This window comes from Phaethon aethereus, assembly GCF_964289735.1.
Source record: "Phaethon aethereus genome assembly, chromosome: 1".
Taxonomy (NCBI): domain Eukaryota; kingdom Metazoa; phylum Chordata; class Aves; order Phaethontiformes; family Phaethontidae; genus Phaethon; species Phaethon aethereus.
In genome coordinates, this window is record NC_138575.1 from 149,697,513 (window position 1) to 149,725,387 (window position 27,875).

At 45.2% G+C, this 27,875-nt stretch overlaps 1 protein-coding gene across 1 annotated transcript; it reads left to right on the plus strand.

Moving 5' to 3' along the window:
- Positions 1–11,063: 11,063 nt before the first annotated feature.
- LOC309405556 (interleukin-1 receptor type 2-like) lies at positions 11,064–26,033 on the plus strand (the record flags this gene model as incomplete). The annotated part of the gene is made up of 9 exons (XM_082000346.1): positions 11,064–11,089; positions 12,743–12,870; positions 12,966–13,224; positions 16,913–17,087; positions 19,377–19,551; positions 20,632–20,697; positions 21,938–22,073; positions 24,455–24,600; positions 25,906–26,033. 9 exons carry the CDS (start codon positions 11,064–11,066, stop codon positions 26,031–26,033), a joined length of 1,239 nt encoding a protein of 412 aa, XP_081856472.1.
- Between the last annotated feature and the right edge of the window lie 1,842 nt (positions 26,034–27,875).

Below are 27,875 nucleotides of genomic sequence, written 5' to 3' on the forward strand. Positions count from 1 at the left end.
GTCCTACTTCGAGCCGGGTATAAAATTACACACATGGGCAGCAAGAATGACAGGGGACCCAGAGCTGTGTCCCCTACAGCAAGGTTAGATACTTGATGGCACAGAGAGGAGATGGCAGTTGGAGGATACAGTCAGGACTAGAGGCTGGAGGTATTCCAAATACCTAGAAGCCTGGTGGTGTTGGGATTAATCCTTTCTGGAGACTCTGAAAGACTTTAATTGCTCATTGCCAGAAAATACAAGGGGGAAAAGTCACACTATATGTGCCATGTTCTTACATCTCCTTAAACATCATCTGCAAGTTACTGTGAAGACTGGATACAGGACTACACGGACTTTCAGTCTGACCTACTGTGACTGCTCTGACATTGTTATGGTTTCAGATTCCCCGGCTGTCATGGATGTTTCTCTGTAATGCTGCAAGCCCTGATCCCTGATGTTGGATGGCCTATGAAGGGTCATAAGTTCTTTAGAAGGTCTAGAGGTGTTTTCCACTGCTTCATTTATTAAGAAGCTTTTTCCCATACATATGTGTGTTCCTTTTTCTCCTGATGGCCCGAAGGTCCAGAACACCTTTTATTCTTGGCTTACAAAGCATTTTACTAGCAAAAGAGTTAACTATTTCCTGACTAAGCTGCAATGTACATAAGTGTGTATATGCACACAATGAAGCATGCATTTGCAGGACAGAAAAGTAAAGAGAGGGTCTTGTCATCAAGGCTGAACATTGCAGAGAAACATCTTCATATCATGAGAGCTGGTGGCTGTGATGTGGGCAGCCTTCATGAATGAACCAGCTACATGGCTGAGAGGCCTCTCTACAGTGGTGCAAAGGTGGAGAATGATACAGTTGAATTCCTTATGATAACAATGGCCTCTCCTGCATTTGTACCACCCTGTGCACTGTCCATCTTCTGTGTCTTGGCCCTACTCCTGCTTATGACTTACCTTTTACTGTGTTACAGTAGGTAACTTCTGTACAAAATAAAGCTTCTTTTAATAGCAAAGGATAATAAAGTTCTCCATCTAAAGATGCGATCTGGTTATAGCAGCCTGGCCGTGACTGATAAGGGCACTGGGAGGAGAGAGGTCTGCAGAGAGGTGAGGGTTATGGAGGAAAGCAGGTTAAAAGAGGGACAAGAACACACGTCAGGGGCACAGCAGAACTTGGCTCGGGGTGCAGATGAATTTACGCCCACTTTGCTGCAGGTAAACTTGGCCCCTGTCTAGAATGACCTGTTTCTGAAAGGGGCTTAATAATGTGCATAAAATACTACAGGGCTTGCAAACCTTGCATTTTGTTTATTGAACGTGAAACAGCTGGACCCAAAACAACTTGAATTTACCTGTGACAGATCCTGAGCCAGGCATAAGCCCTTTTGAAAGCACAGCCTCTTTAGTTCATTATTCCTCCTGTGCACCAACTTCTGATGAAAACCCTTCTTACATAAACATTGAAGTTGCCACATTAACAGAATCCTTTCCTCAAGGTGCTGTTTCTTCATCTTCTCAGAAAGCACAGCCTCAAGGGACAGTTCTGCCAGGTATTTTTCTTCATTACAACACGACAAGGTTTTGAAACGCTCATCTAAGTAGAGTGTTAAAACTGGTGGCTGCTTACATTGTCAAGGAAACACTGCACATCTCCCTTTGGCAGACTGCAGTGCCAGAAAATTTCCCACCTTTCCTCTGTTCCACCAAGCCTTCAGAAATAAGAATAATTTGATGACTTGAGGATATACTAGAAAAATCATTCTCTTCTATTATAGCAGTGATTCTGGAAAGTGAAGAAGTAAATTTATCCTAAGATGAAGAGACAAGTGGTCTGAGCAAGCTCTCCGGGTAGTACCCTAGCTCCGATTGCTCCATGAATGCCTACCTGCAGGGCCCCTGCAAGAGGCTGTCAGCCTCTAATAAACATGGTACCACCAGCAAACTCATTAATGGATTTTGACCTAAAATGACACAGCACTGCTGTTACTGAATTTTTTTAATGTTATAGAACTATCTAAAGTAAATACTTTTTAGTGTAGTCCTTGGGTTCTCACTATACAAGTAAACATCACTAAAACGCTATTAGATGTGTTTTTAGTAAGTAAACTTTTTCTGGCTGGTGTTTTGCCATAAAATTTTTGAGTTTCCGCAAACATTTGCCAGTTTACCTTAAATGGTTTTGGCCACGTTACTCTGGTGTCCCCTGGTGAGCACAGCCAGCAGCCTGTGCTTGTTCCACTTCGCATGGGGCAATGAAAAAACAGACAGTAGGCCATGAACAGAAACCCTGCAGGGCTTTCGTTTCCACCTTTCTTTTGAAGACTTTTGCAACTGGGATACAACCCTCTCCTCTCAGCAGGTGGCAACCTCTATATTTCTCCATGTATGGATACGTATACGTCTCTAACTTTTTTTCTTTCTCTTTGTCTCAATCTATGTATCGAAAGAGATAGTGAGTCAAAAAAATTACCATTGGAATACCAAGGTATTTGTATACAAGGAGCATATGCCTTCTTACTTACCTCTAGGATTTGTCTTGGATATTTTAAAATCCAGCAAAAGATCCTGTAACTTCTGCATGGGGCACCATGAAGAAGTCCCCCGAACCACTGAGGAGCAGCAAGATACCCTATTGCTGAGTGCCGCATCCTTGTTCTGCAGAGCTGGCCAGGTGCAACTTCAAGGGAGCCAGCTGAAGGTTCTGAACAGTGCTGCTGTATCATTATGGTATTAAATGGTTAAATTCAGCTCCCCGTTTTTTTCTTTTGTTCCCCTGACTATGGTATCAAGCCAAGAGCCCTACCAATCATTCATACACACTGCCGAAACCACTCTTCCTGGGAAGCCTATTCACAATAACTTGAACATTAATTAAAATAGTGACTTGTAGAGGACCTGAGATCTTTTAGCTTTCTGTGAAGATGAGGGGAATGGCTCAGCACTTATGAGAAGATCAGGTTTGATGAGCTGTCCTTAAAGTAAGTGCAGGGCTTTCCTGGGTCCCCAGTGAAATAAATGCCCCTGAGATAACAGATCTTGGAAGCTACAGCCAGAAGGACCAATGGTTTTGTTGGGAAGGAAGCTCTCAATCCAGGGATGATTTGAAGGAAAAAACCCACCACTTTCATTTAATCTTTCATTGAAGTTACCCAAATTTTCCTGTAAAAAAACCCCTCACGTTGGGTTTTCCCTACAACTAAGTCTGAATGAACACTCTTCCAGCTTGTGATTAAGGAAAATTTACATAGCAAAGCAATGTTGTTTTTAAAATCTCTTCTTTTTCTATTCAAAACAGAATTGATAGCAATGATTTAAACAAATAACATTAAATATTGTCTTGACTTCCCAGCATGTGTAAAATCCTCCCAAAGTCTTTAAAAAACAGTTGCTGAAATGATGAGTTCCTGTTTCAGCTGGTACAGAACATCATGTGCTGGAGGAGGGCTAGCTCAGGGCATCTGAAGGCTGAAGTCCTCCTAAGTTTAGTTTTGCTGCCCCATGTCTTATTCGTACTCCTGCTCCGTGGTCAGCCACCATGAATGTAACAGAACCCTCCAAGCTCAACCGATGGTAACTGTTTTTATTAAAACAAATGTGTTCATTAACCTGAATACAGGTGCAAAATTAACCTTAATACAGGTACAAAATCTCACTTTCTTCAGTGCTTCACAGTGTATGTGCACCAGCTGAACAGATAAATAGAAGATAAAAAGAAAGACTAAGCCAACCTCATCTTTATTGCAAGCAAATGTGGTTTTGCAGGATCACTTCAGGTTGCTCTTGCACTTCTTTAGGAGGACAACAGTGATGTTGGGATTGGCTCTTTTTCTTCTGAACTGATTTGATTTCTTCTCATTTCTGTTTTCAAATATGCTGATTCCCACCCACGCCACCTTGCGAAGCAGTATCTGGTGCATCTATTTATTTGTTATTCATTCATTTGTAACCCCCAGTTAGAATTCAGTCAGAATTGCTGAGCATCGTGACACTAAACACAGGACAAGTACTAAGGAAGAATGCCAAGTACAACTGAAACTTTGGTGTCTTTATTTCTAGACCATATGCACTTTCATATGTTTTGCACTGTGTCCTCCACCCCAGTCCCCCACAACTCCTATGATAAAGAATTACATGTGGAGGTGGTGGAATAGGAAAGAAATAACGTGGGTAACTGCATCCACTAAGTGTGTTTCATACTCCAGCTTCTTAAAACATGTGTGTGAAATATACTTGTGTGTCAGAAGGATAGTAAAATGAAGATCAATGAGAAGATTTACTGCCTGCACTAAATATAAGACTTCACCTTCTTGGAGAGACAAAGATTTCATTCAGGAACATATAATAAAAAAATGAATGGTTAATATTACCCTCCCAGTACACCTACAGTAATGTATGATCCTTACCATCTCAATTTTTCCCTAATCATAGGACATATATTTGTCACTGTTTTTCATAGCCATGAAGTTATTTTTTACCAATTAAATTTAAGTTCAGCTAACAAAAAAGCAATTATGAACAAAAATCTTTGTCATCTGTTTTTCTCTTTGCTTCTGGAATTCCCTGTTTGATGGGCTGGCTGCTTAAACCAAGCACCATAACTGATTTAGAAATCTTATGTTGTCCCTAGTGTTCGTGCTCATGTGACTCAATATGACTTCATGCTCCTCAACTGGACAGTTCCTCCCCTGTGGGACGACTAGATGACCTTTAAAGGTCCCTTCCAACTCAAACTGCTCTATGATTCTAAGATTCTCTCTACTGTTACTGTGGGCTTTTTGTAGTCACTGCTGTGTTTTTAAATCCCTCTACACTTTTCACATGCAAGACCACAGAGCACATTATGTTGCTTCATATATAAAAAGACTGATCATGATTGCAAGCAAACACTGCGATTTTGGAAGTGAAGGGGGAAAAAAAAAGCTACTCAGCAATCTGATGTTTGCTTTTTCCTAGCACGTCCCTAGTGCCCCTACTGACTCGCTGCCTGCGGTCTGAGAAGATGCCATAGCTGTGAGAAACGTCTGCTCGCTGTCCTCCTCAGCATCGTCAGCTCCCAGCCGGCCCCACCGGTCAGCCCTGACACGGTGAGTGACTATGTCGGCGCTGCAGCTTTGCCTAAAGCCCTGCGCTGAGGCATGGTACATATCATGCATGCTGCAGGCATACTCCATCCGAGCAGTGGGGATGGCTGGTAGCTTGGGGAAGTGCTCAAGCTGAGCTGCAAGTTGTGGTCCACCTGCCTTCTCAGTCGTCATCTGCAGATCTGCAAAGAAGCACACGTGCATCCCTGCTTGCATTTCAGCCCCGATCCTACTGATTTCACTTGCAGCATGTAATTATCAGCATCTGAGGCTTTACACTAGTGAAGCCACTGTTTAACACACAATGAACAAAATTCAGCCTATCTATACAGAATTTTATCCACGTGAGAAGGAAGGCGGTAAGAGAATTTTTTTTCCCATTTCTACTGTAATTTTAGGGAGGCATTTGGATATGGTGGTGGTGAGACTGACACTATTTAGCAGTTTAGATTACCCTCACCAGTTCAGTGTAGAGGGATGGAGATGGCACTTTACAACTTTCAACAAACTCAGCTTTGCAGCGACCCTCCTTCACTGCTTGTCCACATCACATCATATGTCGTGTAGACAGTACCCAAGGATGGTTTTCTCCTTTAAATAAAAAGCCAGCAAATCCCACTTCTTTAGAAATAATTTCTTTATTTCACCAGTCTATGGCCACGTGTCTGTGCACAGACAATTTAATCTGCTGCTGCTGGTCTGTGTGCAGCATTAGCGGGCAAGATGGAGACTTTCCAGTGTCCCAGGCAGGTATTGCAAACATAGGTGTGACGTTTGCATCATGTCTGACCAATGCAGGGAGAGTCCCTTTGGTCAACCCAAACTCCATTTGTGGTGAGGACAGGTGAGGTACTTTTTGTGGCTTGAAGTACTTCTGGCCTCACCGCTGCTGGCTCTGGGCCTTTCTAGCCATTACTTTGTCCCTTGCAGCCTGTTGACTTCTACAATGAGGTTTCCTCCTCCCTGCCCCTTCCAGCTCTTGACAGCGTAATTTTTCTTCACAGCCTGCCTGGTTTCTTTTGCAGTGGAAGGGTCTGCGGAAATCCCAGGAGCCCATAGTGGGGACGCAATCTGTAACCAAGCTGTCGCTGCTCCGGCCAAACAAGCACTCCCTCATGACCAAGTGCATGTCTCTTGGCCCGTCTCCTCCCGTTTCTCCCAGTCAGTCATATACAACTGGTGTACAACAGCACTTACTTCTCTGCAAAAGCCTGCAAATTCCTGTATTCTTGGCATCTGTTGTGCATTGGGCTAATTCCTCTGTTCAGTCTTTCTCTTTCTGTTCCACCTATTTGGTGATTCTCAGAGTTGAATAGCTTCTTTTCTTCTCTCTCCATTTCTGTGCTCCCCAAGAGCCCATCTGGGAACTGTGCACAAGGACATTATAAATTATTAAAACCAGGTTTGCCCATATCAGTAATCTCAAGAACATGGATTGGTGCAATAGTTGTGGTTTACTTTGCATCTGCTTGCCAGTCAGCTTTCAACATTCAACATTTCTTAATGCCTCGCCACCTTATTCTTATGTGAACCAGAGAAATTTTCTCCTATTTTTAATTGTGTGAAGCTGTCTCAGCCAAACTAAGTAACAGAATAAGTAGCAAAGTCCATGTAAGTGCAGCTCCTGGATGCCAAACATCATCAGCCACAGAGCCACTTGGATGAGGTCCTCCAGGACAGACAGCAGAACCTGGGAGTCGCTAGAAGCAACTGGTACCTTAACTGTCCCTTATAGAAATGGCCTTATGCCCAGTTGATGGCATGATGCCTGAATTTCTATTTCCCCTTCCATGGACTAGAGATAACGAACAGACGCACCTTGCTTGTGGAGGCCTTTTGAAAGCCTCTGTTGCAGTTAACTGCCAGACTGCTAAATATTACTTGAGATTTTGGTCATTTTATTGGGATGTCCTAGGAGAATAAAATCCACCCAAATGTGGCAAGGCAGCTATGTGTAGCCCTGGTGCAGGAAATAGCGATCTAGTGAGATGAGCAACGGGTGAGACATATGGGAATAGCCTTGTCTTCAAGTTAGGAATTTCACAGCTATATTCCAGCATCTTGAGCTGTATAAATGAATCATCAGCACAGCAAAACCACAGAACGACACCAGCTTCCCTAAAACAGTCTCTCTCTACATATAGCTGCTAGACTTGCATATTTCTGTTTATAAATACTCAGTAATAACTGACCGCAAAGTGAAATGGCCGCCTCAGCAGACAGCTCCTAAAAAAACACTTGTTCTATCTTTCATTTCTTCCTGAGTTATTTTAAACCAGACTTTTGCATCTCCAGATATGCTATTTTAACTTAACATCCTGGTATGAGTGCATGTGATCAGAACATTTTCTGGGTGAAAAGACAACCAGGACAGAGCTCTTTTGAAGAAAGTTGATTAAAAGTGTTGATCCTTGTTAGGTGCACCTGAGGACATTATGCTCTCTGGGCACTGCACTGCTGCTCTATAGCTAGTTTTCTAAGGCAGGACAGCGTATGTTACTGCACCATAAACTCACTATAAATCCTTTAGCCTGCTTCATCTGTATTTCCCAAGGGCCTGTGTTTTCAAGGAGTCTGGGTTTGTAGAAGCGTGATGAAAATTGGTCACTGATGGTGTGTACCGATGGGAAACCCAAAGCATTGCCTCACGGAGGGAAAGTCAGGCAGAGCCCAGTGCTTACACACTCTGATGGGCAATGACAAGTTGACCAGTTAGCATCAATGTAGTTGTGTGCGAACCCAAGGATGTGCTGCACTTGGCCTAGACAAATGAGTCATGGGTGAGGTGGGAACAGAGGACATGAAGTGAGGGAAGGAAAGGGCTGGAATGTGGTGGGGAAAGGCCATGAGCAGAGAGCTGAGGTGGCTGCAGTGGAAGGGGGTGTGGGTGAGATAAAAGCATGGGGCACAAATCTCCAGAAAAGCAAGTGATGCTAGTTCTGCTGCTCATTGAACAGCTTGATCTCAGATGGCTTTACTCAGTGAATTCAGTGAATGGGTTTACAGCAGTTGGTAGGTACAATCTTGTCAGAGACATCAAACTTCGTTTCCTGCAGTTTTGCTCTTTTTCAGTCTGGTAAATGTCTGGGTTATTTCCTGGAAACTTACCTGGCTTTTGTGACCAGGGTTACCATTAAAGACTCCCATCTCCATTGGATAAGTCATTCTTATAGTAATAGACTGAACTTAGACTTAATGTTTCCAGGGATGAGGCATCTACCATATCTCTGGGCAACCTCTTCCAGTGTTTTAAAATACTCATTGTGAAAAATTTCTTCCTTATATCTAGTCAAAATCTACCCTCTTTCAGTTTAAAACCATTACCCCTTGTCCTATTGCAACAGACCCTGTTAAAACATCTGTCCCCTTCAAGGGTGCAATAAGGTCTCCCCAGAGCCTTCTCTTCTTCAGGCTGAGCAACCCCAACTCTCTCAGCCTGTCCTCACGGGAGAGGTGCTCCATCCCTCTCATCATTTTGGTGGCCCTCCTCTGGACCTGCTCCAACAGGTCCATGTCTTTCCTGTGATGGGGGCTCCAGAGCTGCTCGCAGGACTCCCAGTGGGGTCTCACCAGAGTGGAGTAGAGGGGCCGAATCACCTCCCTCGACCTGCTGGCCACGCTGCTTTGGACACAGCCCAGCATACGATTGGCCTTCTGGGCTGCGAGCGCACATTGCCGACTCATGTCCAGCTTTTCATCCAGCAGTACCCACAGGTCCTTCTTGGCAGGGCTGCTCTCGATCCCTTCATCAACCAGCCTGTACTGATACTGGGGGTTGCCCCAACCCAGGTGCAGGGCCCTGTACTTGGCCTTGTTGAACCTCATGAGGTTCACATGGGTCCATTCCTTGACCTTGTCCCAAGTCCCTCTAGATGGCATCCCAACCCTCAGGCATGTCAACCACACCATTCAGCTTGGTGTCATCTGCAAACTTGCTGAGGGTGCACTCGATCCCACTGTCTGTGTCATTCATGAAGATATTAAAAGAGTACTGGTTCCAGTATGGACCCCTGAGGGACATCACTTGTCACCAATCTCTATCTGGACATCAAGCTGTTGACCACTACCCTCTGGCTGCAACCATCCAGCCAATTCCTCATCCACCCATGGTTGGGGGGGACCATGGCAAGGCCTTACAGAGGTCCAGGTAGACGACATCCGTAGCTCTTCCCTTGTCCACTGATGTAGTCACTCCATCATAGAAGGCCACTGGGCTGGTTAGGCAGGACTTGCCCTTGGTGAAGCCATGTTGGCTGTCTTGAATCATACATCACCCAATCCGACTTCGGTCTGGCTGCCATAGAGTGAACTGGAAAAGGAAGGACTGAAATAATTTCATAATTCAGGTCAGAGTCTCAGAATGAAGTGCAGGGCTCCAGAAAGCAAGATCAGTGGTTTTGTAGCCCAGATATGTGAGTTTAACATCAATGGAGGTGAGTTCATTCTTTGTTTTCACCAAGAAGATGGAGCACTGCAGCGCAGTAACTAATTTTAGTTGCATTATTAGCCTTTCAGGTTCACAGATAACAAGAGTGCTTAAGGAAAACCAGGCGGCCATGTGTGGGGCTGATAGCTATAGAAACCCTTGCAATGACTGTGTTGATCGGAATATAAAAACTGTAAAGACTATTACAGATCGAAATATGGGGCTTCCTGATTTTTTTTTCTTTTTGTTTATTTACTGAAGTTGCTGTAATGTGGTGGATATTGCCTGCACAAAAGAATACGTGCAGCCCAAGCATATCACACACCCCCAGAGATTGCAGTATATTAATAGATGTCATGATCTATACGTTTCTTCTCTCCATTGTAGATGTCAGCATAGTCTCAAAAATTGGTAATTTTTCATTTCTTAAACAATATTCTGAGGTCTCCAGTATAACTGAGGCTGATACTAGTTAAAGAAAGAGTTCATAAATTATGTTAGGGTTAAATAAAAAATGGTTCTTACACGCTTACTGAGATGAACAGCTATGTAGTTTTTATTACTCAGTCACTATTCAGTTAGTGAGAGCCCCGCAAAGCCTTAGGCTCGGACCCCAGCGCTCCAGAGCAGGGCGGCTCAGCTGAGGTTTACAAAGTCCGGGGAGGGGAGGGGATGGCGTTTGACCAAGGTCTGCTGGCAGGGACCTGTGACTCCAGCTCTGGCAGGCCAGACGGCCACCACACACTGCTCTCCTGGGCTAGCAAGGAGGCAGCGCCGGGCAGCTGCCCCTGAGGGATCCAGAGGCGATGAGAAATGCAGGGGTGCCTGCAGGAGACATCGCTGGTCAGGACAAGGCATGGGAAATATTGCCTCAGTTCCAGACTGAAGTCTCCCGCTAGATTGCCCTCTTCTGAACAGGTGGAGGCCAAGGTTGCTACAGTTCATAGCCCATTTCCTACCCCTTCTGCTCATGAGCCTGGACACCATAAGCTGCTTATATCTGTTAATTCTTTCTACTCCATGGCAAAGAGACCCTTAATGTAAGCTGTGGCACTAAGGTGGATGTTGTGGAAGGAAAGGGGAATCAACCCATTTGTGATTCACAAGCGATTTGGGAAATCACAAAAGATTTATGTTCTCCATGAAGTACTTGCTAAACGGCATTATGTGAAGATTGCAATTATTTCGCTGCTGACTATGCTGCAGGACACCTTTTGTTACCCATGAGAATTTTTTATTTGAGGTAGAGCGTGAAATAGTCATGTGAAGACACGAGTGAATGCAAATTACCATCCGTCAGAAAAAGGGAAATTTAGTCATATATTTAGCAGTCATTTCCCCTTTTTTGGGAAATCCTAATACATATTTTTTTCTCCCTCTGTGTCTCTGTTTCTCTCATCCTCACGCTACGGAAGGAAAGAAAGGTGGGTCTAAAATGTCATTTGGTTCTGACACAAATCTGATTGGGCAATGAGAGGCAAATTTCCGCTATGTGTTGAGCTAAACCCTATATAAGATCCTCATTAGCAATTTTCCGTCTTATATCTTTTAATGAGAAGCTAATGGCTGAAAGACTGCAAAAACACAGGTGAGTGAATCTGATGGAACTTTGGGAATTAAAACCTCCCCAAACCCTTAGATTGTGTAGGGTTTATGGAGATTGCTAGATACTAAACCAAAGGGACCGGAAAGCTCTGAACAAAATAAAATAACCAAGTATTTTCATCAGGCAAAGGATCTAACAAGAGAGAAACTCCTCTGTTATGGGGTATTGCATGTGAACCATGGGGCTTGTTAATGCCGCAGACAAAGCCACTAGCACCTAGTCCAGGTGTAGCCAAGAGGGGCTACAGCTCCGTGCTGATACCCTGGAAACCCTTGCAGATCTAGCGGTGGGGGAGACGACCTGCGGTTATGAAACAGTATTATTGAGCAAGAGGCTGGCTTTGTGGCATTGCAGAAATGACAATAAGCTGGAACTAGTTTATTATAGTCAAACTATCAGATGTCAGATAAATATAGCTACTAGAACAGGGGGAAATTTGGATTAAAAACACTTTATAGGATACACAAAAGATGCCTGAGGGTGAGTACCTATGAACATGACTGTGTTGTATCGATAGAAATATGTTTTTGCTTTTGGATACAATTTGAAGTCAATGTCCCGTCATTTAATATTCATCCTATGGGACAATCATGGTGTTAGAATGTTAAATGCATGCAATTTACATTTCTGTATGTAAAATGGAAATAGTATGTATCACGTGCATATGTGTACTGTATTGCACATAAAACCTTACGTAGAGCATAAACCGGTGCTTATATATAGCAGGTTTTATATATTTTTTCCTGTGGTACCTTGAGATAATCAGTCAACGGAGCAGCAGCAGCCAAACCTCGTGGCAGACTAGAAAGCATGCGATGATGTACGCAGAAGCTGCCTTGCCCATGCCAGGCCAAGACAGACAACAACTAATGAATGACTGGCAGCGCGTAGTGTCACCTGATCTGATTTTTAGGACAAGTTGTTCAGGGTTTTCCTCATCTTTTTTTAGCGCAGGTGGTAATAATGCCCACCCTGAAAACTCACTGGCTCACCAACAGCGAGGCTGGCGTGCATGCCATGGGAGTCAAAGTTTTTTGTCCCAGGAGAAACATTTGTTGGAGGCTTTGAAAGCTTGGCTCTGGTTATAGCAGGAAGCTTGCCTGCAGCCTGATCTATGCTAGCTGGCCTGCTTTTGTAGCCGTAGCGGGGAAAGTAAAATGACACAGGACTTAATGAGGGCCGTACAACCCTGGGAGACACCTGAAGTGACTGCTTAAGAGAGCTAAAGTCTGTTCTGCTGCATCTTTGCTCCTGCGTTCGCCCAAGCTACTATACTACAGCTAACTTGCTGACCTGTGCCTCTGTCACATCTTACTGCAAAATAAGCAGAGCTAGATTTTTCCGCCCGTAGCTGTTGCACTAAAAAGCTGTGGGGGGACAGCAGCATCTTGTGGCATGTTGTTTGCATCTCCTGGAGTGAAAGGAAAGGGACGGAGTGACGTGCTTGTGCCACGCCAGATGCTCTTGTGCCCCAAGTCAGCCCCCGTAAACAGGGGATGAAGAAGCCTTTCTGCTCACTAAGGGTGAATGAACCAAACCTCACCAGGTCCAGCGTGAGGGAAAGAGCAGTTAACCCTTAAGTGAACGTTGAGTATTTTCATTGTATCTTCTGTCTTGTAATAAACTTCCCTGTAGATTTCAAGACACTTCCCCTCAGTTGTCTTCCGATTTCCTCTGGGAAAAAATGCGTGGGCTCTTCTTTGTCCTGGTGACGTTCACAGCGGGCACCTCTGCTTTCAGACTCCAGCAAGTCAAAAGCACAGGTAAGGGCATGCTTCCTTTTTTTATTCTGTCTCCCTCTCCCTTATTTTTAATTGCCTGTCTGACAGTAATGTAAAAATATCTCTGATTTATATAGAAAACTGCCCAGATCACACCGTGTTTTTCAAACACTACTATGAACTGCATGGAGAACCTGTGGTTCTGAAATGCCCTTCCCCCAGATACAAACATTTGGATTTTTCTGCCTTGACCCCTAATATCACATGGTATAAAAATGGTTCAAAAACCATGATATCAGGAAGAGATGAAGATCCAAGAATGTGGGCAAAAGGAGATGCACTCTGGTTTTTGCCAGCGATGCTGGAAGACTCAGGAGTATATATCTGCACTAGAAGGTGGGTATTTAAAAGAAAATCCAGTGCACTAACAAGATGACTATAGCTAAAATACGTTAGCTTGATTCTAAACCCCAGTTATGTTCAGAGCATGTCTGGATAAGATCATTTCCTCGCCAACTTTATTAGAGAAAAAAATGTGGAAAGTCAGAACTTAAATGCACCGCGTGTCTCTATAGATAAATACACTGAAACCTGGATAAATCATGACACAGTATTGCCACCCAGGTTACGATGTCACCAGAAAATAGCGTACGTGAGAGTTTGTTCTAGCTTATGTATAAGCCAGACAGAGCTGTGGCAAGTGGGGACATGCTGCAGGAAGGGGACTCTGCAGAACCCAAACCTGGTGTTACGGGTCCACAGAAGCGAATAGCCTTGTTTGCACTTCAGTTCGCGTTACGAAGCGTATAGCAAGGCTCTGGAGTGGCTTCCTTCTTCCGTCTTCTTTATCCCTGGTCTTTGCTTTTCTTCTGCTGCACATTTTAAACCAGAATTTGATTGCCTTGGTACTGCTGGAATATTTGTCATGAGACCTGATGTGTGTTTACTAGGCTGGTACCAGACTTGGGATACTGCAGTGGGTTGAGACTTGAGCCACTGCTTTTTTCAGCCTTACTGGTCATTTTTTTCTGCGTATCTGACAGCCCATTGTACAGTTTCAAAAGATGCACCAGGATCTTGATTTGTGGGAGACGGAGGAAGGCAAAAACAACCATCACCGCTAGGGCCTGAACTCCAGAAGGTGTCCTGGGTCCTTGTCCCCTGCCAGCTCCTCCTTCCATTCAGCCTCCCAGTACACTCCTGGAAACTGGCACCTTGCTCTGGGTTCTGCAGTGGAAAACATATCTATTCATCCCTGGAGCTGCCTGCGTAGGGCACAGTTTCCTTGCTGGCAGGACATACCTCATGAGTGATGTACATCAACAGTACAAGAGATGAACAGGAAGAACTCAACTCTGGCCAAGCCCAGAGAGTTGTGGTGAACGATGTTAAATCCGGCTGGCGGCCAGTCACAAACGGTGTTCCCCAGGGCTGGGTTCTGGGGCCAGTCTTGTTCAATCTCTTTATAGATGATCTGGATGAGGGAATCGAGTGCTCCCTCAGGAAGTTTGCAGATGACACCAAGTTGGGTGGGAGTGTTGATCTGCTGGAGGGTAGGAGGGCTCTGCAGAGGGATCTGGACAGGCTGGATCGATGGGCAGAGGCCAACTGTATGAGGTTTAATAAGACCAAGTGCAGGGTCCTGCACTTCGGCCACAACAACCCCATGCAACGCTACAGGCTTGGGGAGGGGTGGCTGGAGAGCAGCCTGGCGGAAAGGGACCCGGGGGTGCTGGTTGACAGCCGGCTAAACATGAGCTGGCAGTGTGCCCAGGTGGCCAAGAAGGCCAACAGTGTCCTGGCCTGTATCAGAAAGAGTGTGGCCAGCAGGAGTAGGGAAGTGATTGTGCCCCTGTACTCGGCACTGGTGAGGCCGCAGCTTGAATCCTGTGTTCAGTTTTGGGCCCCTCACTACAAGAAGGATGCTGAGGTGCTGGAGCATGTCCAGAGAAGGGCAACGAAGCTGGTGAGGGGTCTGGAGCACAAGTCTTATGAGGAGCGGCTGAGGGAACTGGGGTTGTTCAGTCTGGAGAAGAGGAGGCTGAGGGGAGACCTTATCGCTCTCTACACGTACCTGAAAGGGGGTTGTGGCGACAAGGGTGTTGGTCTCTTCTCCCAAGTAACTAGTGATAGGACAAGAGGAAATGGCCTCAAGTTGTGCCAGGGGAGGTTTAGATTGGATATTAGGACAAATTTCTTCACTGAGAGGGTGGTCAGGCATTGGCACAGGCTGCCCAGGGAGGTGGTGGAACCGCCATCTCTGGAAGTGTTCAAAAAACGTGTGGATGTGGCGCTTCAGGACATGGTTTAGGGGACATGGTGGCGCTGGATTAAGGTTGGACTTGATCTTGAAGGTCCTTTCCAACCTAGTGATTCTGTGATTCTGTGAAATTAATAAATCACACTCAGCATATTGGGTCGGCTTTTCCGCATGTCTCAGCAGGGATTGCAGTGGTGGGGTAGAAGAGAAGACTTGGACAGTGAGGCCAGAATAACACAAGGTTGCAAATATTGTCCTGGAGCAGAGTAGTTGCCTGAGACCTTGAAGGGTGTGTTTTAATCCCCTTTCTGAACTATTCTGCCTTGGTTCCTCAACCTATAACACTGTGGCAGTGTTACTGTTACTGTGAAACCTGTTTGAAAAAGGTATGCAAAAGCCGAGTACATAGCTTCATCGCTAACATTATCACAGAATCACAGAATAGTTTGGGTTGGAAGGGACCTTTAAACGTCGTCTGGTCCAATCCCCCTGCAACCAGCAGGGACATCTTCAACTAGATCAGGTTGCTCAGAGCCCCGTCCAACCTGGCCTTGAATGTCACCAGCAATGGGGCATCTACCACCTCTGGGCAACTCAGGTCGGTGTTTCACCACTCTCATTGGGAAAAATTTCTTCCTTATATCTAGTCAAAATCTACCCTCTTTTAGTTTAAACCAGCACCCTTTGTCCTATCTCAACAAGACCTGCTAAAAAGTCTGTCCCCATCCTTCCTATATAAGCCCCCTTCAAGTACCGGAAGGCTGCAGTAAGGTCCCCCCGCAGCCTTCTCTTCTCCAGGCTGAACAACCCCAACTCTCCCAGCCTGTCCTCACAGGAGAGGTGTTCCAGCCCTCTGATCATTTTTGAGGCCCTCCTCTGGACCTGCTCTGACAGGTCCATTATTACAGGATTTAAAAAGTACAAAAAAATTGTATTTCCTTTGCAAATCTTCCCACCAGATTTTTTTCAACACTCTGTAAAATGAGAGTAGAAGCAAATTATCACAGATCCCTGTTTCTGCTGAGGAAGTATTTTGGACTTAGGTGTCCGACCTGGAGGTGACAGCCAGTCACAGTGCTCTAGCGGTAGTACAAGTCCATCTACCAGCAGCCCCCAGATGCTCTCCAGCGGGTCGCAGCCTGGACCCCGTGGCTTTGCTGGCCCCTGCAAGGGTCAGGTACTGCCCTGGGTGTAGGCATCTTGGAGGCAGACATTCAGTGCTTGGAAAACACATAGTTTAAGCAGTTTGGTCCTCCTTGGGACTGGAAGCGATTGCCACTTGGGGTCAGAAAGAAAAGTTAAATATTGTAAAACTTTCAAAGCAGGGATGCTATCTTTCCTACGCAAAATAGTATGCACTCACAGAAATGCCTACTGGTTGTGCAATAGTAACTGCAGATGAATTTTAATGCATAATTAAAGCTTTTTATTTCTTCCTTAGGTCCCAATCATTGGGATTTTCACAGTCAAAACATCTTTCAAGGAAATAGTGGAGGGTTCATGATACACCTGCTACTGTTTAGGTGGACATATTCCCCCTTCTTGCAAAATAAAAATTATGCTGTAGCCTAAGGGTGCACAGCAAACTTGGTGTACAAATAAGAAAAGAAAATCCATAAACTCGGGGCAGACGCGTCAGCAACATGTTTAGGTTGTGCCAGAAAAAGAGTATCAGTGATTTTCCAGGACCCCTCCTGGTATGATCTCACTCTTGGCCTCTTAGAAATGGCTCAGGGGGGAAACGGAGCCAGGAGGAAACCAAGGGTGTCATTCGGGTTCCCCTTGTCCCCGCTGGGTGCTCACCTCTCCCCACTCTGTCTGCAGGAACTCCTCCTACTGCGCCGAGGTCTCCATCCACCTCACGGTTGTGGAGAAAACAGCTGCTCGGGAGATTGCATATCCCCAGGTCCTCTTCACTTTCACCTCTGGAAAGATCGTTTGCCCTGAACTGTGGGACTTTACACCAAATAGGACAAGCCTGGAACTCAAGTGGTACAAGGTAGAACTTTCAATTCCTCTGTGCAAAGCCTAATCCCAACCCGTTTGTAAAGGCACGTACATCTCCACTTTCTCTTTCTCCCTGAACATCGTGTTGGTAACGTCATGAGCATTTTAACATCATAGCATAATACACTGGGAAATTTGGGGCAGGTGTATATATTGTAAGAAAGGTTGTCCGGAGTGGACTCAGCAAAGGGTGAAGTGCTCTGCCTGTTAGATGCTCTCACAGCCAGTGTAACTGTCTTTAAGGCTACATTACCTACCCTGACTCCAGGGTTTGCCACTTCAGATTACGCCCTTCTCTTTGGCTTCTTTTTATGGCCCCTCTAGTGAACCCCATAAAGTAGGACCTGCCAGTGATGCTTCCCTCGTGTGGGCTCTTCAGATGGGATAGGTTTCATTAACCAACTGGAATACAGCATTTGGGGGTAGAGAATCCATCACACAAAGCTTATTGTGGTCTTTTGCCTAACCTGCCAGTCCGTGATTTTTCAAGTTGGCAAGCCTGGTTTTGCCTGTAAGGTCAATTGTCCATCATCTTCAGCTGTCCAGTCTTATACTGGACAGCATGTGATTCTTCTTACCTTTTCATAATACCTTAGTTTAGCTTTTATTTACATCCCCGCTGTGAATGTATGCTCTGTCCTGTACATCTGTCATTCTTACCATAGGATGCAATACCCAGGCTGGCTTCATACAGCAGTGCCTATGTTGTGATTGGTACCATACCAGCAAGATGTGTCTGCTCAGGCTTCCCTTCAGAAGCAGGCTGTAACTCACTTTTAGCTAAGTTAAAGCCTCCCCCAATGTGGTTCACGCTACAGTTGTCAGAAAGAGCTAGCCTGCCTTCATGGAGAAAGAGCAGCATTGCTCCCAGCATGGCTCCAACTGATGTACGTACAGAGCGTTAGTGATACCAGTGTTAGTGATACAGAGCAGGTATTTATCATGGTTTATGAGATCATGTAGGGTAAGGAATCACAGAATCACAGAATCACTAGGTTGGAAAGGACCTTCAAGATCATCAAGTCCAACCATTAATCCAGCACCACTGTGTTCCCTAAACCATCTCTTGAAGCGCCACATCCACACGTTTTTTGAACACTTCCAGAGATGGCGGTTCCACCACCTCCCTGGGCAGCCTGTTCCAATGCCTGACCACCCTCTCGGTGAAGAAATTTTTCCTAATATTCAATCTAAACCTCCCCTGGCACAACTTGAGGCCATTTCCTCTCATCCTATCGCTGGTTAATTTGGAGAAGAGACCAACACCCACCTCACCAGAACCCCCTTTTAGGTACGTGTAGAGAGCCATAAGGTCTCCCTTCAGCCTCCTCTTCTCCAGACTGAACAACCCCAGTTCCCTCAGCCGCTCCTCATAAGACTTGTGCTCCAGACCCCTCACCAGCTTCGTTGCCCTTCTCTGGACACGCTCCAGCACCTCAACATCCTTCTTGTAGTGAGAGGCCCAAAACTGAACACAGGATTCAAGCTGCGGCCTCACCAGGGCCGAGTACAGGGGCACAATCACTTCCCTACTCCTGCTGGCCACACTCTTTCTGATACAGGCCAGGACGCTGTTGGCCTTCTTGGCCACCTGGGCACACTGCCAGCTCATGTTCAGCCAGCTGTCAACCAGCACCCCCGGGTCCCTTTCCACCCAGCAGCTCTCCAGCCACCCCTCCCCAAGCCTGTAGCGTTGCATGGGGTTGTTGTGACCCAAGTGCAGGACCCGGCACTTGGCCTTATTAAACCTCCTACAGTTGGCCTCTGCCCATCGATCCAGCCTGTCCAGATCCCCCTGCAGAGCCCTCCTTCCCTCCAGCATGATTACTAAAATGTATTTGTCTTCAAAAATGCCTTAGAATATTGCTCTTATGAGGTCATGTATGGAAAGTAGTAGCGTTGTGAAAACCTTCATGGTTACCAAAATGGTTTTTTTCTTAGAAGAATGTCTTAGATGATTACTCTTAAGTGAACTCAGGGAAGGCCTATTACATCTTTTCCATCTTAAAATGTGCACTTCGTTGAAGAACTATACACACACATTACATATAGATTAAAATAGCGATTCTTCACACTTCATATAGGGCCTCAGAGCATTTTAGAGACAGACACACATTTGAAGACCTTGCCCTTTGGTGGGAAAGTGGAACTGCTCAGATTTCACAGTGATAAGAGAACTTTTAATAACAGAGAGACAGGGATAAGCCATTTTGGCTGGGAGTTACACAGGGCGCAGTCACCCCTATCTGAGCCCTAACACCAGCTGCCGTCCTTTCTGCAGGATGCTCTGCCTTTGGAAGACGCCGGTGAAAAATTTGTAATTCTGAAAGGTTCGACTTCTCTGATCATGACTTCTGTGCTACCAACAGATGCTGGCTTTTACACCTGCAAGATGGCATTTCCATATGAAGGTGTAAAGTATGAAATCACCAGAACAATTCAGCTGGAGACTGTTGGTAAATACTGACCCCTTAAAACATTACGGCACGCAAGAAAATCTTTTCTTTGCTAATGAAACTAGGGAGAAGAGCTCACGGCCTCTCAGCACTGCCAAGGAAAGGGGGACGCCATGGGTGCTGGCTTTGGCACTGGCGGGTTTCCCACAGCCCCCGGCAGCGCTGGGGTCACCCCCGTGCCTGGCTTGCAGCAGGTTTGCGGGAGGCAGAACGCGTTGTTGCAAGTGCCTGTGGGTGTTAAACCGAATAATTTATGTCTTGGGGTGGGGGGATCACTGCACATGACTTCAGAGGGCTTAGGAAATACAACACTTAACGCTCGCTCAGGATGGGGGAACGACGCTATTTCGCAAACGGGTGAAAGCGGCTCGCCCCGCCGCGGGGGGGCGCGGCGGGTGCTTGTAAGGGCGCGGCGCTGCTGCGCCAAGCGGCCAGCAGGGGGCGCGCGTGCCCGGGCGATGCCAGCACCGCCCCCGCCCCGCGCCCACCGTCCCGCCCCTAACCCCGCCCTACCCCCGGCCCGATGGCTCGACGGGGCGGGCCTCGGAGGGGGCGGGCCTCGAGGCGGGGCGGGCCTCGGGGTGCCGCTGCCGCCCGTGGGTGCTGCTGGCCGCTGGTGGCGGTGACTTTTGACACGTGGCTGCCACGCTCGCGTAGGGGTGCTTAAGGTGTGATTTTTGTCGGTCCCGTGCGCACATCCGTTCTCTGCTTGAGCTTGTGGCTTTTCCACTTTTGTAAGTATGGAATGGGCGTGCAAGGATCTCGGCACTCGCCGCTCATAAAAAGGACCGAGCTTGGTGCCCGATGTTACTGTTGCTTCCAAAAGACACTTGTCTTCCATGAATTCCTCATGGTGCGGCTTTCAGGGTCAAGATGTGAGCTCGATCCTATCTATCTCCGCAAACACACAGACCTCTGGGCTTGAGATTGCAATGTCTCTCTTTGCCCGTGGGTTTAATAATCAAGTGCCGTCCTGGGAGATGAAAGGTGCTGAGCAAAGTGGCGCGTTTCAGTCTACAGACTGAAGCTCAGATCTTCTGTTGTGGTAGCATTGACTCTCTGTTCTGTTTCTACCTCCAGAACAAAAAAAGAGAATTACCCCGATAATTGTGTATCCAACACAAAAGACGACGTCAGCTCCTCTCGGTAAGGCCCAGCATTATTTTTGGAAACATCTCATCAGGCAAAAATTAGAGCAGGTCCACCTATGGAGTAATTTGCTGGCACAAATTGCTGTAGTTCTTCTGATCTCGATTATGTTAGCTGAGGGTTGGTATTGGGGTAGTTTTTGTGTCTTACTGTCTACAACTAGATGCTGCTTCCACATTGGAGAAGCTGTAGAAATGCGGTAGATTTTAGCCACTAACAAAGCAAGAAAAGCATGTTTGCACCCTTAAATCAGCTGCATAGAGTCCCCCTTCACTAAGAACTATTCGTTTTCAATATTCCCTCAACTGGTCTAGGTTATCTGGTGGCTTTGAATGAGCCATCTAGGTCTCTTGGGAGGAGACATTTTTTCATTGCTTTTTACTGTTTGATCTAGGCAGTTATAAAGTACCTTGATGGGATCTCAATTTTTCTTTGAAGATTATATTATGACAACAAATTTCTGTTGCATTTCTTCTTCTCAGAAAATGCCAGGTATATTTTACACTAAGCTTTTTTAACTTGGATACTATATACATAGCTGTGTCCTACAGTGTCTTACTTTTCCCTGACACTTTTCTTTCCATCAGCGTAGGACTACCAAGTCATTTTTTTTGCCTGTATAACTCCATGAAGTTTTATATCCCTTTTATCACCATCTACACAGATATAATAATAAAATTGTATGCATTATCAAGCCCTGTGTTTTCCATATAGCATAGATTCACACCAGTCTGAAGACTTTTTAACCTTAGCTCTGAGTTACAATGATTATAGCAAAATTGCCGAATTTTTGCATGATCTCTTTATCTCTGGAGGTCCCTCCTTCAGCTGAATGCCCTTGCCCACAGCACCTCTAAGTGAAGCTACACTGCTGGTTAAAGCAGTTGCTCCAGAGCGGTAAATCACACCGTGCCCTTTGGGCTGCGATACAGCAGAAGGAGCAAGGCCACAAGAACACAGCTTTGCCTCCTGAGGAATGTGTCTAGTGCAGGAGTTGCTATCTGTTGCAATGGGAAAATAATTTGGTTAGCAGTGGGAAGGACTGCCAACTGAAGGGTCTTGTGGCCAAGGAGTAGGGGATCAAAAGCAATCTGGGTCTTAACTTCAGTTCTGAATGTAGTGGTGCTTGACATGTGTGGGAACTTGATCTCCCACTGAGGATACTGGTTTTCACCAAGAGAAAGAGTCATTCTTCATATGTATCCAAATGTTTTTGTAATCTTTCTTTTACCGACAGGCTCCAAGATGACTCTCCCATGCAAAGTGTTTGTTGGACTGAGCAGTCCCATCCATACCGATGTGGAATGGCTAGCAAATGACACCACCATCGATGTGGTTTACAAGCAAAGCAGGGTTACAGAGGGAGAGCGACAGTAAGTCTGGCTGAAAGTGTCTCCTTGTGTTTGTTGTTTTAACCTGCAGTGTTACGAGGGCTCTCGGTGCAGCTGAATGCCAGGTAACGAAATGGGATATGGACCGATCTGAAGTGAAAGTGAGAGCTGAGAAAAAAAACAGGCAGGCAAGCAAAAAAAAACCCAAACCCAATCCAGGCAGGGTGAAATAAATTCTTTATCTCTGGTTTTTATTCATGGTATACCGCAAATGAGCCAACTTTGAGGCTTAAACTTGAAGCACGTTTTCATGGGCAGCTGAGCTGATGTAAGAGCTGACTGCAGTGGGAAGCAATGGCCCTTGATCCTCCCCAGCGGTTTCTCTCTCTCCTTGCCCCATGTTAGCGAAACGGCAACATCCTCTCCCTGACATTCATGAGGTTCTCTGAACACACTAAGACAATGGAAAACTATCCAGTGATTTGCTGTTTGTTTGGGTTTTTTTTTAAATAATTATTTTTCCCCTTAGGCTTGTTCTTTTCCACATTTGTGAGTTAAACTGACTCACAGAGATGCCCAGTGAGTGCAAGAGCTGGCGCCAGGGAAGCACTGGGTGGGATGCTGTTGGGAGGGAGAAGCAGGATGTCCTACATCCTCTTGCCCTGATCCATTGTCTCTCCCAATCTTCTTGCGGAGCCTTCTCTCAGCTGCCTCATAGCTGCATGCCTCAAGGCTTTTCCCACTAGGAAAGGAGGGAAAAGATCTGCTTTCTGTACCTGTGACATGTCACCTGAGCAACACTAACTCGCTACATTCAGGCATGCTTCTAGTGCTTTGCAAATGTCAGGTAGAGCTACCGACTGAAAGCTCTTCCTTGAGGTCTGTGTCGGCATGTTTCACCTCTCATTTGCTGAAGCCGAGAGTGTCCACAAAGATCATCACCCTCACCTGGGTCACAGTGGCTCTGCCTGTACTGGTGGGCAGGGCCGAGAGGGTGCCTGGGCTCTGGGACGCCATTGCCTCTGCTGTTAATGGTTAAACTGGTCACTCACTGGCTAGCACTTTCCCGAAGAGCTCCCGGCTATTGATTAGGATTTAGCATGGGGCAGGGACCATTCCCAACAGAGTCTGGGGGTGCAAGCATCCCTATTTTGAGGGACAAGAGTGTTTAACAGTTATGGATGTGAGCGAGTTTTGGCCATTTGTGGCCATCAGTGCCAGGTAACAACCGGGCCGTGTTTAGTTCATTGCACAGCTGCAGCCAGAGGTAACACGGTAACGCCGCTGTACGCCCAAGCCCTGACATGTTTTCACATTTCCCACAGCATGATTGAGACCGTTGATTTATAATGTTGTTTATATGGATAAGTGACAGTGTGTTAACCTGTGGTCAGGTTCCATAAAATGTACTGTGCCCATGGTCTCTGCAGGCTTTAGAATAGAGCAGCACGTGTACTTTCTTGGACTTTAAAACCTATTTTTATTATTACTACCACTGTCATTATTACTGTTACATATTATTATACAACTGCACAAGGACGGGGACCAAGCCAGCTAGGGCTCATGTGGAGCCCATGGTGTGTGAGACCCCCCCTCCCAAGTTCTGCTGGAAGCCCTCAGAGTGGCAGCAAGGCAAAACAGGTCAAATTCCACCGGGAAAACAAATTCCCCACACAAATCTCTGGCAAAGAACCCACCGCTGCGTTGCTGCTTTCCTGCGGTAAAGTCCCGGCAGGACTGCGCCGGGATCTCCATTGCCGCAGCACGTAGCAGACTCATGAACAGATCATTGAAGAGCAGCTGGACAACCTCTCCAGCAATGACTAAAAGATATCAAGAGACAATGTTTGACTGCAGCTAGAAAACCACTTTTAAATAGTTGGGCTGATGAAACAATCAGGTTGAAATAAGCTGGAAATTTCCTAGACAGTTTCGTGTATTGAGCTCTTGGCTTTGGGTATGTGATAGACAGGAATGGTGGTTCAGTTTGCTGAGCGAGCATTTGCAGGGCTACGTTCTCCATATGTCCTCTTCCAGCTGAGAGTAAGAATTAATGTCAGAAACGAATAGGTGGTCAGAGATAAGGAATTGGGTCCTTCCACAACACTGTGTAGAGAGCTCAAAGATATACAGAATTCTGCTTGCCTTTCTTCCCCCTTTCTTCTCTATTTTTGCAAGACAAATCCAGATCTTTTTTTCCTGGAAGATTCAACAAGTACAGGATGGGTACTGACTTCTGAGACTCAAATAGATGGCACAAATGGGATGGAAAACATAGGTGTCCCCTAATGCTGAGGGGCTAGTTCAGAAATGAGCCAATATCCAAGGCATTTTCTTGCAACGCACTGTTAGAATGAACACATCAAGTACAGAAAACCCAGCTCGTAAAAGGACTTAACATTAAATTTTTCTTTTTATTCCAGAGAAATTGTAGAGAATGGTGAAAACTTCATTGAAGTGCCACTGATTTTTGATTCTGTTGAAGAAGTGGATTTTTACACAGACTTTACATGTCTGGCTCAGAACAGATACGGCTACCAAGTACTGCCAACAAGGGTCAAGCAGGAAGGTAACTAGTTTGACTGCTTATTTGGGATAATTGTTATCATTATTCTAATGTTATATTATCATCCAAGCCTTTCACACTGTCAGAGCTAGTATTAGAGTGAATTACTGCCTGTGGAAAAACTGGTTGCCTCTTTCACCTGTAGACTTTGGAATAGCCTGTTCACAAAATACACTTTCTGTAGGTCGTTCACCGACATTCTCTGCAGGGATAAGGATCTGTGCTGGTACATCTGCTCGTTGGTTAGGGCTCAAATTTAGATATGCTTTGTGAAATGATGGCTCCAGTGAGACTACTGGCAAACTCCCATTGGGTGCAGTAGAGCCAGATCTCCTCCCGTTCCTCAACAAGTAGTGAAAAAAAAAAAAAAAAGACAATAGCAGAATAAAGACCAGAGTGTTCCTTCTCCTCACGCACAAACAACCGCCAAAATAAAAAGAAGTGTAAATTATGATGGGTGTTGTTATTTTGGCTCCTAGTGATGGGAAGAGAAGCCCTAAGCTCAGTGCAGTTAACGTTGCAGTGTGATAGACCGTTGGCCAAGAACCAGCTGTAAAAACAAGTGAAGCAATGCTAATTGTTTCTTTGCATGACATTGGTGAATCACCAAAGTTTGCTCACACTGTCTTCAAAAGGCACATGAACATTTACAGTCTTCACTATGATTTGTAACCAATGACTCACTCCAGCATCCTATGATGAAGGATTTGTACTCATTTGCTAGATGATGTGCTGTCCCTTGTCTTCCATGAGCCTCACAGGTATTACTACAGAGGAGGCAATCCATGAACCAATATAGGCTGGAATAATGCAAAATAGTCTGGATGGACACTGGTTGTGGAAAATAGCAGTATTTGGGGAAAAAACTCAGAGAGGCTTGATCATTAGTAATTTACAAGCTGCTCTGTATGAGAAAATTATTCACAGAGCTTGAAGGTGGACTAGGTGTTATGTACTCCCTCCCCACATGGTGCTTTTATTTTCTGCTTGGAGTGAATCTGCTTCCACTGAATTAAGATAGAAAGCACAGAGCCACTCTGACCAGGGGTTGGGAAGAGTCATGTGTGTGCAAAAGGGTAGCTTTAAATTCTCACCCTCTATTGTTTTCCAATTCTTCCTCCCATCTTCATAAACCCACTTCCCAGAGCGCTCAATCAATAGGCCTCTTCCTTTCACAGGTGATCAACCCTGCTGGAAGGTTAACTTGCAGACATCCTTTTTATTGTGATTCCCCCTCTTCCTCCTTGAACTGAGAACTATGATTTTGGGAGCATTTTTTGAAAATATTTCATTACTTTACTTTTCCAGCTGTCGGCTTGACCTGGTACATTGCAATGATTCCCGTCGCATTGGCCTGCGTGATCGTGGTGGGGATATGCATACACAAGCGCTGGAAGCAGAGAGCCGATAAAGGATACACAATAGCAAAGGTTTAAAATCTGCTTTATTCTCCAATCACCAACAGAATAATAAATCATCCTGGCTATCTTTCATGTGAGACACAGAGAGACATTTCAGACCAGGCATACTGATTTCCCAGCGGATGGGTGTATATAAGCTATTTTCCTCTTCTCCAAGTCTTCTACGATCTGATGAAGTTATAAATACAAGTTCGGATTTTTATGCTGCTTAGATGCAGGAAACCTGCTTCTATTATTTTGCAGCTAGGGTGCGATCTCTAGATTTTTGGAACATGGAATACCAGGAACATGCCCTGTATATGGGAAGGGTAGGGAAAGGGAGGTAGTCTTGCTCCTTGTAATTCCAATAGTCTTATTTTAAAAAAAGAAAAACCCTAAAATCTAAAAACAGAAGATAAAAATGCTTGCTACAGAAGGACTATTCCACACCAGAGTGAAAATTCAGTTTTCTTATGCATCCAAACTCATTTTATTTTACTTCAGTCTAAAAAGAGCCATTGTTTTCCTTTTTCCAGAGCCAAATACAGTTGTCGTGGCAACTGTGTATCTATGAACTTTTCCACAGAATATCTAAATTTTTTCACCATTTGGATTGCTCTTTGCTTAAATGGACTATCTCAGGATATCCCTTCCCCAGAGATAACTACATCAGCGTAACACATAATGGTACACTGGAGAATTCAGTTCTGTTTTATCTACCAATATCTCATAGCTAGAGATTCATAGGCAGCTGTAACATTGTTATCTTTGCCAAGAAAAGAATTTGGAAGGATCTTTTAGGGTTTTGAGAGTCACTTGACTAATACAAAGTTTTATTCCTGGAACTAATTGGACAGATTACTAGTAATAATGTACAGTCTTGCCCTCTGTGCATCTAACTCTTTCATGACTGGCCTGATTCTCCTCTCTGATATGAGTATAAAAGTCTGGCATAGATTCCCATAATCAATGAGTCTGCACCATTCTAAAGCTCGTGCAGCTCCAGGAACCGTGTGTCCTTTAAACTGACGTATGCAAATTGATTACGCATGGTGCAAACCACTGCCTGTTAGGTTAATCTAACTGGATTCCAGTCTTGACATAAATCAGAAGGGAGCAATAAATAATCAGTGACCCTGTTGTACTTTGACGATCAGAATGAGTAGAATGACTTGGTTACTTCCTCTTCCAAGAGATAACTCTTACGAAAGCTGAGAAATAGTTCCTTCATATATAATGGGTATTATCTTCATCTGTATGGGAGGGGAAGAGGTCCAGCCTTAAGGTCTAGACTGTTACAGACCCATAACTGACACCTCTCACAGACACCAAAGTTAAAGCTTTTTTTTGGGGTAAATCAGCCCAGAGGTTTTGCAAATTCTGTAGGAAAAAAATAATCAGGAAAAACATTGGCTCCAAAGAAACAAATTGTAAAGTAAGAATGTTAGAACTGCATGTAGTCCCACAAACTAGGGAAATGAACGACTCGTATCCATCTGGGAGAGGCCATAATCTAATTTCTTTTCACCACCACTTATAGCTGCTTCTGAGTTTAGCCCAATAAATATCTGGAAGGATTTTAAAGACTAGGATGTGGCTTGAATTAAGAAACCCTTCAATCTATTAACAAGAACCTTCACATTTTACGAGATTTAAGCCAAAGTCCCCCTTTAAATATTCTGAATGTTTGTTGGGAAGATACAGGCACAGAGATTAGATTTCTGACACAGTCTGAGTCAATAGCCAAAGAAGACCACAGGACTTACTGTTTCCAGGTGCAGGATATTAAAGATAATGATAAAGAATACATATATTTTATGGGCAGATAGGAAAAAGGTGGCTGCAACTGTGGAAAACAGCCAATCCACATGGATATCT